At 43.2% G+C, this 12,086-nt stretch overlaps 1 protein-coding gene across 1 annotated transcript in view; it reads right to left on the reverse strand.

Annotated features, from left to right (window-relative positions):
- Positions 1-2,718: 2,718 nt before the first annotated feature.
- LOC139333079 (drebrin) overlaps positions 2,719-12,086 on the reverse strand; it is a 30,638-nt gene continuing 21,270 nt past the window's right edge. The window contains exons 5-16 of the mRNA XM_070965340.1: positions 8,666-8,809; positions 8,357-8,434; positions 8,087-8,238; positions 7,878-7,932; positions 6,934-7,011; positions 6,657-6,765; positions 5,991-6,524; positions 5,018-5,425; positions 4,806-4,904; positions 4,529-4,680; positions 4,004-4,055; positions 2,719-3,889 (exon numbers count right to left, since the gene is read on the reverse strand). Coding sequence (XP_070821441.1) covers positions 3,753-3,889; positions 4,004-4,055; positions 4,529-4,680; positions 4,806-4,904; positions 5,018-5,425; positions 5,991-6,524; positions 6,657-6,765; positions 6,934-7,011; positions 7,878-7,932; positions 8,087-8,238; positions 8,357-8,434; positions 8,666-8,809 — 1,998 coding nt within the window. The 3' untranslated portion in view covers positions 2,719-3,752. The remainder of the gene's footprint in view (positions 3,890-4,003; positions 4,056-4,528; positions 4,681-4,805; positions 4,905-5,017; positions 5,426-5,990; positions 6,525-6,656; positions 6,766-6,933; positions 7,012-7,877; positions 7,933-8,086; positions 8,239-8,356; positions 8,435-8,665; positions 8,810-12,086) is intronic.

Consider the following 12,086-nt stretch of genomic DNA (forward strand, 5'->3'; position numbering starts at 1 on the left):
GAAGCATAATAGTTGAGAGAAATTCTTTCCAGATAACAGTTGTAGCCTTGAGATCGTCTCGCAAGCAAACAGCATCAATGGCGGATTCACATTTTGATACACCACCAAGGGTTGCAATGGAGTTTCTAGTGCTGGAGGGTAACGTTTGATCCAGTGGATGAAATGTTGCCTTTGGTAGCTGTTGCCCCTGCAGAACAAAGAGCCGAAAAGAAAATGAGACCCATTTTCTCAGTGAGTGCTCTTACAGACAGGTGCTTAGAAACACTGATCTTTATTTCAGCTAGGGAAGAGAAAAACAGGAGCTTCTTAAGTATTTTAAGAATAACATTGCATGCCGAAGTGCTGCCAAACCTTTTCGAAAGCAGAGCACTGTGGGTACTGTACGTTTCATAGCACCGCGGAGTGGGGAAGATCCAACCGGGCAGCCCTCAGGCACAAGTATTGGTAAGGTAACCTGAAGCCTTGAGGACAGATGGGGTGACCCTGGCCTTCATGTTTCCTTCTGCAGAACAATGAGCCAAAAAGAAAACAAGTCCCATTCGCGCACATTGAACACAGGTGCTTGCAGCTACAGTAGGGTGAAGAAGAGAGGCTGAACACAGAGTTATGAGACTGCTGTGGTAAGATTTTAGTCTCCTGTAAACTGACAGCTTTCCCAAACACGTAATTAATCACAAAAAGTTACAGCAAACTAAGAGTTAGTCGATGACAGGCAGAGGTGGAGGAGCGGTGAGGAGAAGCAGGTTGCTTCTGAAACAAGGGCTTCGAACAGTCTGCTGTTGTGTGTGCATATATATGTGTGTTTCGTGTGTGTGCCCATGTGCATGCATATGTGCGTGTCTGTGCTTATCCTCCCATCCATGTATCTCAGGGTTTGGCAGAATCTTCTTCCGAGCAGAAAGCCAGCCAATAAGCCACGAGCCACCAGCAGCCAGGTCAGATTAGGTGTCTGTCGTTGGCCTTTGTGCTGATAACGCTGCAATGAGTGGCACTTCCCTACCGTCACTTCACCTCGGCCGTCCCACACTTGTCAGTCCTCCACCGGTCAGATAGAGTCTGTCAGTTAAATAAGAGATAAAGGGAAAGCCAGGAGGAGGGAAGGGGGGTCTTCTGTGTTAGTTTAGCACCCTAGTCAAAGGGTTTTTGTTACTGATGAGGGTCACAGAAGGAAGGAACAGCCTAAAGACAAAGAGGAAGGGGAAGGGAAAGTTGACTGGCACATTAGCCGGTGTCTCCCTATCACTCTGGTTAATCCGGAGAGACAAGGGATCTCTTGAGTTGTGGGGATGACCATGGGAACGGGGATATGGCGAAGCGAGAGAAGGGGGGACACAACTGTCGAGACCAATTTGCCTGTGCATTCTCTGAGCACAGATGTCCTCTCTCTGAATTTATCTCTCTCTCTGTGGCTGTTGATCCTTCTCATGCACACCAACGTAAAACTATAGACGTCGGTGTTGTAAGATTAATGCTAACTTTCCCCTTTTTTATGCCTCTTTAACTTAGATTGAGTATTTTTCCTCTATCTTTCAATCTTGCTCATTTGAGCTGTCACGGTCTCCTCCTTGCAACCCAATTAGTATTTCATAAGAAGCTCATCACCTTTTCACACATATCACTGATGATTAGCCTTGTGGGATAACCTCCACAGAATAGTCTCCTGGATAGATTTAGTCAGTCTGTCAACAGGCATCAGTTCAGGCGGGATGAGACCCATGTCAAACATTGCCTCTCTATTTCAGAACAGAGGCACATCTTCCAAATACTGTTACTGAACTGGCACTACAAGAGTGTAACCTAGCCCCCCTCCACATAAATATTAAAGGTGTATAGTTAAGAAATATTAATGTCATACCCAATCAATCATTATTACCTACCTAGGGGCAAATCCTGTTTGAGGTGTAGCAGCATTAGCAATTTTTAGCTTTGGAAATGTCTGGATATCCCGTTTCTAAAACGTGTGCAACAATGAGCCTCCTCTCTGCTTGTCAAAATATTTTGCCTTTTGTCCTGAGGAATCTGTTCATTTCAGTGCGCTCTCCCTTAATACCGTTGCCACTGAGGAATTGGAAAAGGCAATGTCTCCACCTATAGGTGCAAATAAAGAACTACAAGTCACAACTTTTTTTTTTTTTTTTTTTTCTTCCCAATGCCTTTAACAATCCATGCAGAAGTTAGGTTCAATAAGTATTAAAATCAGTTCACTCACGTAAACTTGATTATTAAAAGACACTAACAGTTAATACTCATTATGTTTTGCCCTCATAAAGGAATAAATAAGCTATAGTCATCAATCAATCATTTTTTATGTGTGCTATCCTTTTTTGACCCGATTAATCAAGTTCTAATGATCGCTTCACTGTTAGTTATGTTTATGAGTCAGCTTTTGAGTGTCTGTAGCAATATTACCTGAAGTGTGCTATGGAAAATGCGTTTATTATTTTTCAGCTTTATTAAATGTAGAAAATGATTATCAATTTTGTATGACATCAGCAAATTCCTGCAAAATGGGGACAAAAAGGGACATTTTTGTTATTTAGAAAGAGGATGCTTCCCCAAATTGCACCCATTAACCCGACAAAAAAATATTAAGAGACGCTTTAAATGAATATTTGGACACTCAAGAAACAGCAGGCAGTAATGGTAGAGTCCATTACAGCTTCTGGTTGGTCGTTGCAAACTTTGTAACTGAAGAATAAAACAGGAGACAAACATTTTAAAGCAGTTTTGAGTTTGTAGATGCTATATATTTGTAAGTTTGGAGTAAATACAAAGAACATACATACCATCAAACAAGCATACAACATAAAAACATACAAGCCCAGTATCGAAAAAGAGGAAGATCTTTGCCTTTTTTTTATACATTCTTATATACACTGTAGAGTAGTAAGATATTACAGAAGATTAAAACTGGGAGATTTGTTTTTTCATTTCATCTGTGTGTCAACATAACGCTCTAATTTTTTTAAAATCAAAGATGAGAAGCACAAAATGTATGGAGGGACATACATTCACAACAAACTACATACAGCCCGTCTTAAAGAGTGATGGAGAAACACAGGTGCCTTTTTCCTCTGCTTGTTTATTTATCTTTTGTCATGCTGCTTTTCTGGTTTGGGTGATTAAAATGTGCTGTGAGACAAATACAGTGCTAGAAAATAAGTCAGGGAATACAGGGAGGTGATTATAAGATGATGTCTGATACATGTATCTTGATTATATATACCAGTCAAGAGCAGTAAATTATTTTTTTTAGCATTGTAACACACAAAGCAAACAGTGAGCAGAATGGAATGCTTGTTATATGTGCGGATCAAAAAGACGACTATACACTGTAGAAAACCTGTTTGTGTTTCGCACAAGAAAAGCAAGTTTGTGATCATTTGTCACAGTGATCTGATCCCTCCCACCAACATTCCTGCTGTATCTCAAAAGGAAATAAGTTATTTTGGTCCAGGAAAAGGTCTCCGCTGTTTTATCCAAGAAAATGAGGCTGGGTAATTTCTGCACACTTGTGAGAATATTTAGTTTTTCTCAAAAAGCATCAAAATAGAGTCACACTTTTCTTTATGCCTTCTACAAAATAGAGAGTACAAAGTTTCAGTGGGAGGATTAAGGTAAAAACATGAACAAACTTGAGGGGAGATGGTGTCCCTGAGTGTGTGTGTGTGTGTGTGTGTGTGTGTGTGTGTGTGTGTGTGTGTGTGTGTGTGTGTGTGTGTGTGTGTGTGTGTGTGTGCTGGTGTGTCTGCCTATATGGTCTCCACATAATTGGCAGGAAACAAGCCTTGACGGCCATCTTTGCTCCACCCCCTCCACCAGGCTTTGTCCACCGTTTCCACGTCCCGGATGATGTCACCAGGTTCAAACGAGATCTCCGATTCGTCCTCTGTGGGAACCGCAAGATAACATGGTGAAGACCCACTAATCACGGTGTAATTACTGTAAGTAGAGGCACTTTATGTGCACATGTGTGGCGATTATCCTCTAAATAGCAGCTTACCTGCTTGGTAGTCATACAGGGCTCGGACGCACATTTGTCGCTCGGCTAAAACCTGAGGCGGAGAGGGAAATGGAGTTAGAGCAAGGCTGCAATCACGCAACACACATCTTTAAAAAAAAAAAAAAAAAATCCATAACAGAGAAAAAGAAACCACTTTCATGGAAACTTTCCTTGTGAAGAATATATGATAGAACATCTGAAGAGCAGCCTGATGCATCTTATTCCTCTGTGCCATAAACCGGCATTATTGTCCAAAAACTCTGCCCCCCCTGCTGTAAATGCTCATTAACAAACCGAATGTGTATTAATCCACTGCTGAAAATAGTCCCATACAAATGCACTGTATGCTCCTGCTTGAGTCACATTTGCTGAAAACTACAGAGCTGAGCCTTTAAAGATCTCCTAAAGATCACATTATTGGTTCTCGTAAATCTTTTAATTAAGAACAGATTTCTATTTTTAGCCTAACAGCAGGCTTCACGCAAGACACTGTACCAGTACAATATGTGGTTTTAGATACAATACCTCTTGTCCATTTTCTGAGATCTCCTGTTCCTTGTCGTCACTCACATCCTCCTCCTCCTCCTCCTCCTCCTCCTCCGCCGGGCCATGAAGGTCGTAGCACACAGCCAGCTCCGGTGAGCTGAGTTCAGTGTCAGATGGACTCAGCGATCGCTCTGAGGAAGGAATTGTGAAAAGCATTCATCACAGTCCAACCAGCACAGAGAATGAATGGATTAGCGTATAATCACCAAATAATCCTACATTGTACAGTATTGTTTAAACTGATTTGGTGGCAGACCTATGCCATTCTGTCCCTGTGTGTCCTCTCCGTTTGCGATCCCATTGGTTGAAAGGACGACAGTCTCGTGTTTGATTTCTTGACAAACTGGTGTGGCATCTGAAACGGTGACACATTATCAAATGTCCCAGGTACAGGGCATCACTTAAAGTGTAAAAATACTCTTTATGAGGTATCAGTTGAGTCAAAATACACAAAAACAAGATGGCTACCTGTGACTGCTGACTCAGCAGGCTCAGCAGGGGCTTCACCCTCTTCTGATTGGTCGTTCTCCTCTACATCTTCCTTTGCCTCCTCTTCCTCCTGCACCACCTCCACTGGCTCCTCCAGTGACACAGGCACAGCGTCCTGTTTCAGCCCCTCCTCCTGCTCTTCCTCCTCTTCCTCCTCATCCTTGTCCCTCTCCTGCTCCACCTTCTCCTCCTCCTCGTGCTCCTGCTCCTCTGCCTCAGTCTGGACTGGTTCTGTGGTAACAGCACAAGGCTGTTCTTGTGTTTGAGCCATCTCATTCTCGTGCTCCTCCACGTCCTCTTCCTCATCCTCCTCCACCAGTACAGCCTGTACTTTGTAGCCAATGTCTGAGACCAGCTCAGTGTGCACATGAGTGGCTGTGTTGAGGTCTGTTGATTGGAAAAAGATATAATTAAAAACACAACTGTGTATTTGATAAGCTTACACTTGCAAAGGTGCAGATGGAGGCTGTGTTTGTCTGTGCGAGAAAAACTGAACTATGCAGAACGAACAAGAAAGGTTCTTTGAGTGCACATTACAGTTAAGCTTGGCATGACTAAGAGTAAATGTGGTTACTATAGGAATATGTAATTGTGACTGGACTGTAAAAATATTCTGAGCTCTTTCATTTCAACAGGCTGCTGATTCATAGTCCCTGGCCTGCTTTACACTGTCTGGAGTATGTGGAGTGGTTTTTGGCAAAAGTATCTAAGTCACTTTAGCCTGTAATAAAATGTTTAACAACCAATATTTAATGTCAAATGATTAATATCTTTGGCAAACAAACGAGCAATAAGCAGAGTAGTGCGCTCTTCCTCACATTATATCATCACCCTGAACAGGGATTTTGTTGTTTATGAGACCTGCTCCGCAGATTCTCCTCGAAAAGGACACATAAAGCAACAGTGTTTAACCAGATCTTGATATAATTCGTCACGTCCTCTTCCATCCTACCTGTGTTTGGCTGTGGTCTCTCTGGAAGAGGAGCCATTGGAGCCTGTGGAGGAAGAACAGGCTCGAAGCAGAAAGTTGAGTGTTCTGGCTGGGTTGGGGTATTTGGGGGTGAGGTGGGAAGGGCCTCAGGATATGACTGAGACGGGGTGTTTTTTACTAAATTGGCAGACAAGGACGCCAGGAGACTAGGGGAGGCCGGAGGAGCGGAAGGTTCTGTGGGTGAAGGGGGTTTGGGCTCAATAACAGCCTGATCCTGGATGTTAGTTTGTGGAACGCTGGGCAGGGATGAGACCGGAGGGGTCGGCCGAAAAGGTGATGCAGGCGGTGACATGGGGGGCCTTTGTGGAGAGGTGACGGGGCAGAAATTAGGGCTCGTGGGGGGGGACATGGCACGGTAAATGGGGGAGGGAGGTGCCCGGGAGAAGGGGGAGACCAGAGGAGAACTGCGAGGGGAGGATGCCGTGCTCTCCTCTGATTTAGAGAAGATGAAGGCTGTGTCTGTCAGACTACGCTGGTATCGTCTGAATGGTTTGCCTGGAGAGAAAGGAAAGAGTTTGTCAAACTGTGCGCACCACAATCCGAGGCTGATTTCAGTGAGCCCGTCTGGACCTTCAAGCGAATCCATGGGAGCATCACTCTGCTTAAGCTCGCACACAGCGTACACACCAGAGCGGTTGGATCCAGGGCTGGTGGGACTTAATGATGATGATGACGACAGCTGCCTGAAGAACTCCCTCGGGTTCATGGAGCGCTGGGACACTAATGCTGCTGCCTCCTACAGGTCAAGAAAGCATGCACAAGAAAATGAAACGACTAAACGTAGCTGGTGAGTTCTGGAGCAGGTTTGAGGAAAACCCAGCAGTCTAATGACACATGTGCTAATTCAAAGCAATATTAAGTCACGTTAGCTGGAGAGGTCTGTAGCAGTCTAGGAGTGACTTACCGCTGCTTTCTCTATGGATTCACTCCTTCTCAGACGAGCCCTCATATCTTCCTCATTCCTCTCCCTCTGCTCCTGCTCCTGTCAGTGCAGAAACACAGCGGCAGGCATATTTACATATTCACAAACTCCTTTCAGTGCTTTTAATCTCTTCATTTAAAATAGAGCTGTTTGAAAAAGTGGGTGACACAACACTTGAGACTTGTGAAACTTGAGTGTTTTGACATTTAGCCCTAATTAATGATACAGAAATCATTGCCCGCTCTGAATATGGCAACCACCAGTAACTGCTGACACAAAGCAATGTCTTGCAAGTACTTTTTAGTCATTATCTTGAATATCCCTGACATCTGCAAACCCCTCACTACACATAAACCCTTACCTTCACCTGTAACAAATACAAACATACTATAAGTAGTCTGCATTCAGGACCAAGCTCTAAAACAGACTCCAAAACAGAGATTTATCTGGTATATCAGCTAAAATTTCAAAACACATCATATTTCATGACAATCCAGGAGTGTTTGTGCATTCAGCATACTGTAACTACATGTCAAAATGTCTAGAAGTCTGTCATGTCTGGCTATTTTAAGCACATTAATGCACAGCAACAGCTCAGAGTACGTGACAAAGTCTCAGTGACAGGTTAATTTGTTTGTCTTTAGGTGAGAAATGATAAAGTTTTTTTTAAATTATATAATCCCTTATATGTCTGATTATCAACAGGCTAATCAGCAGTGGGTACATCAGTCCACATGGATCAAAGGTTCAGTTATAATGTCCTCAATCCAGTTCTTACACAGGGATCAGTGAATTCTGGCCGATCTAACCAAACTCCAAAACCAAAAACTCGGCAAAATCTATGAAAACATGGGCCTTTTGCTAAAGCCGTTTTAAATGCAGAAACTGTGACATTCTAGTAAGATATACATGTCGTTTTCACTCACCCATCTAAATTTCTCTTGTCTGCGCAGCTTTTGGTCTTCCTCTGCCTGTTTTCTTCTGCAAGATAGAAAAACAAATAAAACAGCAACAGTTTTTATTTTCCAAAACACAGTGCATTCACTCGTTAAATGCATCTACTTTGTTCTTCCAAGCCACAGAAACATACCACCACTGGAGGGCACTATTGACAGCAAACAGACATTGTTCTAACCTCTGCTCCTCAATCATCTGCAGCTTCTCGTTCATCTTTCTGTCCCTCTCTTCTGCATCCCTCTTTTCCTTTAAAACTCTTTCTTTTTCAAGGCGCCGTCTCTCCTCTGCGGCTCGCCTCCTCTCCTCGTCTTTCCTCTCTTCCTCTTCACGCTGACACACATAACAGGTGCGATGTGAGAATATATTATACTTTCAGGGGTAATGGCAGCAAACATTCAGAATTTTAGCCACTCAAATGTGGCCAAATTGAAAGGAGGGTTTGACAAACCTCTGCACGTGCCCAGAAGGACTCTCTGTTTATTAGCCTCATCTCCATTGCAGCATTAGTTTTTCTGTAGTTTGTACCCTATAAGAAAAAAAACAAAGGGATGTATAATATTGCATCATTTCCTGTTACTTAAAACTGTGGCAAACATCAAATTATTTCATTATTTTCATGAGCATGACTGAATAAACATACAGGAAGTTTGAGGGGATAAACTGCAAAACAAATCTCTCCCTTAAATCAAGTCACAATTTGTATATGAAAGTCTCTGTCTCCATCTGATGGGCAGATGTGGTATTGCAGGAGACTCACCACTAATTCCTCCTTGTCCGTGGCCCTGGAGCTCCTTCTCACCCACTGAGCAGGAGTATGGGCCTGGGCCTTGCTGAGCTCCGCTCTTATCTTCTCCTCCGTCACATCCTCCACCTTCTCTGCACTGATGAACACATGCGCTTCCTGAAACATGGGGGGCGGGGAATAAAAAAGAGATGTTGAGAGTTAGTTGAGTTAAACACATGTGAATTTAATCCACCCTTACATGCTTTCCTGTAGCCACACACACACACAAAACCACACACAAAGGCTAGAAATCCATACACAAGCACACACAGTCCCTTTGGTGGTTTACTCTTGGTCTGACTTGGAGTTATGCAAACTTGGAGCCAAACAGTTGTGCAACTGCTTCAGTTATAAGTATTGTGAGAGAACAAAAATACTTGCTGACTTTAGCGTGAGGGCAGGAATGCATTGGTTTGGATTGTTATAGATAGCAGAGGGGGGGATAGGAAAAAATGAAAAATAGGGGGTGAAACGGGGAAAGTGAAAGAAAGAGGGTGAAGGCATGTGTCGAAAAAGGTAGGAAAAACAACAGTTGCTCAATACCTGGAAGTCGAGCTTTAGGGAGATTCAGAGATTTGTAAGAAAAAAAGAGCTCATGTTCAACAACCACAGCTCAAAACATAGTGTTCCTCTGCTGCCACTTCTATTGTAGGTGTTACACATTGGCTGAACCCATCCATGTGTGCTGTACAGGCATTTGTATGTGGCCAGAACCTCGGCATAATTTCCATGGAGGGTAAGTCCAGGCTTGTTGATGGAGGGCCAGGTCTGTCAGCCTCCAACAGGAAACCACAGCTTTATCTGAGTGACAACACTGACACTGACACTGAACAGAGCGTTCAATGTGCCCTATAATACATGTCAGCACAGGGTATAATCCATATCACTCTAGCTGTCACTGCCAACTGCGCACACACAGACCAGACAAGCAGTCCACAGAGCTGCCAGGGATGCTGGGAAAATCATGGAAACAGACAAAACCACAATCTGCAGAGAGAGCTCTCAGTAGCGTAGTGCACTGTTCAGCTCTGCAAAGTGCAAGTGTCGAAAATCACTATGTTTGCCCAATACTGACACTAACCCTGCATCCTTGTGTAGTGGAATCACTCAAACACAGGAGGTGCAAAGACTGCCAGGGTTAGCGATGGTATCACTCATATTCAAAAGAAATGCGCTCACAGTTCTGCACGGTGGTTCATATAAACGCAGTGCAAATGGGTCATTAAACACGCACAGTTCAGACAGCTGCATGCAGGCAGCGCACATGAAACAGACAGCAGAGCCGTTTTGCGCTCAGATCACACCTTTTTCATACCTCTTTTCATAACACAACATGGCTGCGAGCCATCCAGCGGCATTCAGGTGCTGGGATTTCAAAACAAATCTTTTTTATCCTCTTGTTTAAGATGTAAACCATCAGTGTTTGAGATTAAATAAAGCCGCCACCTTCCTCTCAGCCTCCCACCTTCCCTCCATTGTTCTTTTCCTTCTTTTCTTTTCACCACGTTTCAACCTCATAACGTGTGTTTTTGCTGTACATGTAATGATTTCACAAGCGCCAATCAGAAAGCTTTCCATTTGAGTTTCTAAAAAGCTTTAGTTAATAAGCTGCTTTATTAAGGCAAATGTGTCACAATCACCCCCCTCCATGCCCATTACAGCCAAGACGAATGTCGTGTGTGAACCGACAGTCTGTTTACAATTCATGGCAGTGGTGACCTTGGCAATAAAAACTGGCTGTTGGTATAAGAATATAAGGAACTCAAGGTGATGTGACAGGTTGAGAGTTACCAACTCGATATAATTGCGCTCAGCTCTGCACAAGCTGTCTACTCTGGAACCAGACTGCTTCATGCAGTCGTACTCAGGAGTTGTTCTGTCAACTACGAGAGGCAGTAGGTGGATGTGAAACTCCAGCTTGACTCAGCTGATCGATGGGTCACTTATGATAAATGTCATTATTTGCATGCAATATTCTGAATTTAGATTGTGTTCCACTTCTACCCTGTTTTAACTTTCCCTTAAATACAAAAAGTAACCTGAAAGTTGACTCATGAGTAGTGAGATGAGACTAATAGCATATTATGTTCTTAAGATATGTCATTTACGTTCGTAATGGGGGTTCTTCAGTTGAAATAAGACAGAAGGAGCTGATGGTGCTGACTGATATGAAACTGAAGCCTCTGTAATCAAGTGTGTGTCGGGGCGAGATGACAGATTTGAACGATCTAAAGAGCTTCAGGGTTTAGTGCCTTAAGCCAAACATGTCGCTTTATTCCTTATTTACAATAGAGGCACTGTTATTTGTTGCAATCCAAATCCCCTGCTCCACCTTAGAAGACATTTGGGCTTGTGCCAGGCTGTGATGTGGCCAAATGTGGTCATGTCGGTAATGCATTAAATTAATTCTTACATGGATTAAGTAAAAAAAAGCCTCATCCTCTCCTGTGTCTTTTTTTTTCAGCCCTTTGCCGTATACTCATACCTCATGTCTCCTCCTGTGCTCACATTATCAACATCTAACGCTCTCACACACACACACAGACACACACACACACATAGAGAGAGAGTGAGAGCCCTTCTGACTCAACTTTACTCTGCTATTATTTCAGTGGAAATGCAGAACAATGGAAACATCTGCACCCTATTCATATTTCAGCTTTCATAACACAACGCCACACTGGAGTACAGTATGTAAAGTACCCAAATCTGCTGCTGCAGACTCGCCTTGACAAAACCCCCTCACTGCCAGCTGGGACATGCAGCAGAGCAAGCCAGAAAGACAGAGACAAAGTGAAAAAAAAGCAGGAAAGAGAGAGGGTAAGAAGCAAATAACAAACTAACGCAGTGCCAAGGGAAATTCAAACGAACTGTATCCAAGACAATGAAAATCAGCCTTATTGAGCTCCCAGCTATTACGATCAGTGTGCATGTAGGTTACCTCAGTATTTTGTTTCGCAGTCATTGAGAGGTCAAGTAGGCATTTAGCTGAGAATTTGTTCAAGGCTGCAGCATCTGTTTTTTTTCTGCTAAATGTGGACAACAGTTAAAAGCAGAAGCCCCACACTGGTTTGATTTAGTGCTAGTTATCCTTGAAACATCAGTGTTAAAATCTACGCAGTGCTACTTCATGAACTGCTCATTTTCGCCAGTTGGCTGTGAAACACCACATTCCTGGCAAACGACAGATAGACAGAAGCTATAAAACAAACCGGTTTGAGTAATCACTTTTAAAGAATTCATCACACACCAGTGATTTCCCAGACAGAGGTATGACAAAGACTGCTGTGCTGTTTTACAAGCTTCCCACGACGTTTAAATCAGTCTTTGCCAACATATGAAGCAAAATCCTTTTCATCCATGAACAACGTATGTGACGGGAAAGGCGATTAAA

The sequence above is a fragment of the Chaetodon trifascialis genome, chromosome 6 (assembly GCF_039877785.1).
Source record: "Chaetodon trifascialis isolate fChaTrf1 chromosome 6, fChaTrf1.hap1, whole genome shotgun sequence".
In the NCBI taxonomy this organism is placed as follows: Eukaryota; Metazoa; Chordata; class Actinopteri; order Chaetodontiformes; family Chaetodontidae; genus Chaetodon; species Chaetodon trifascialis.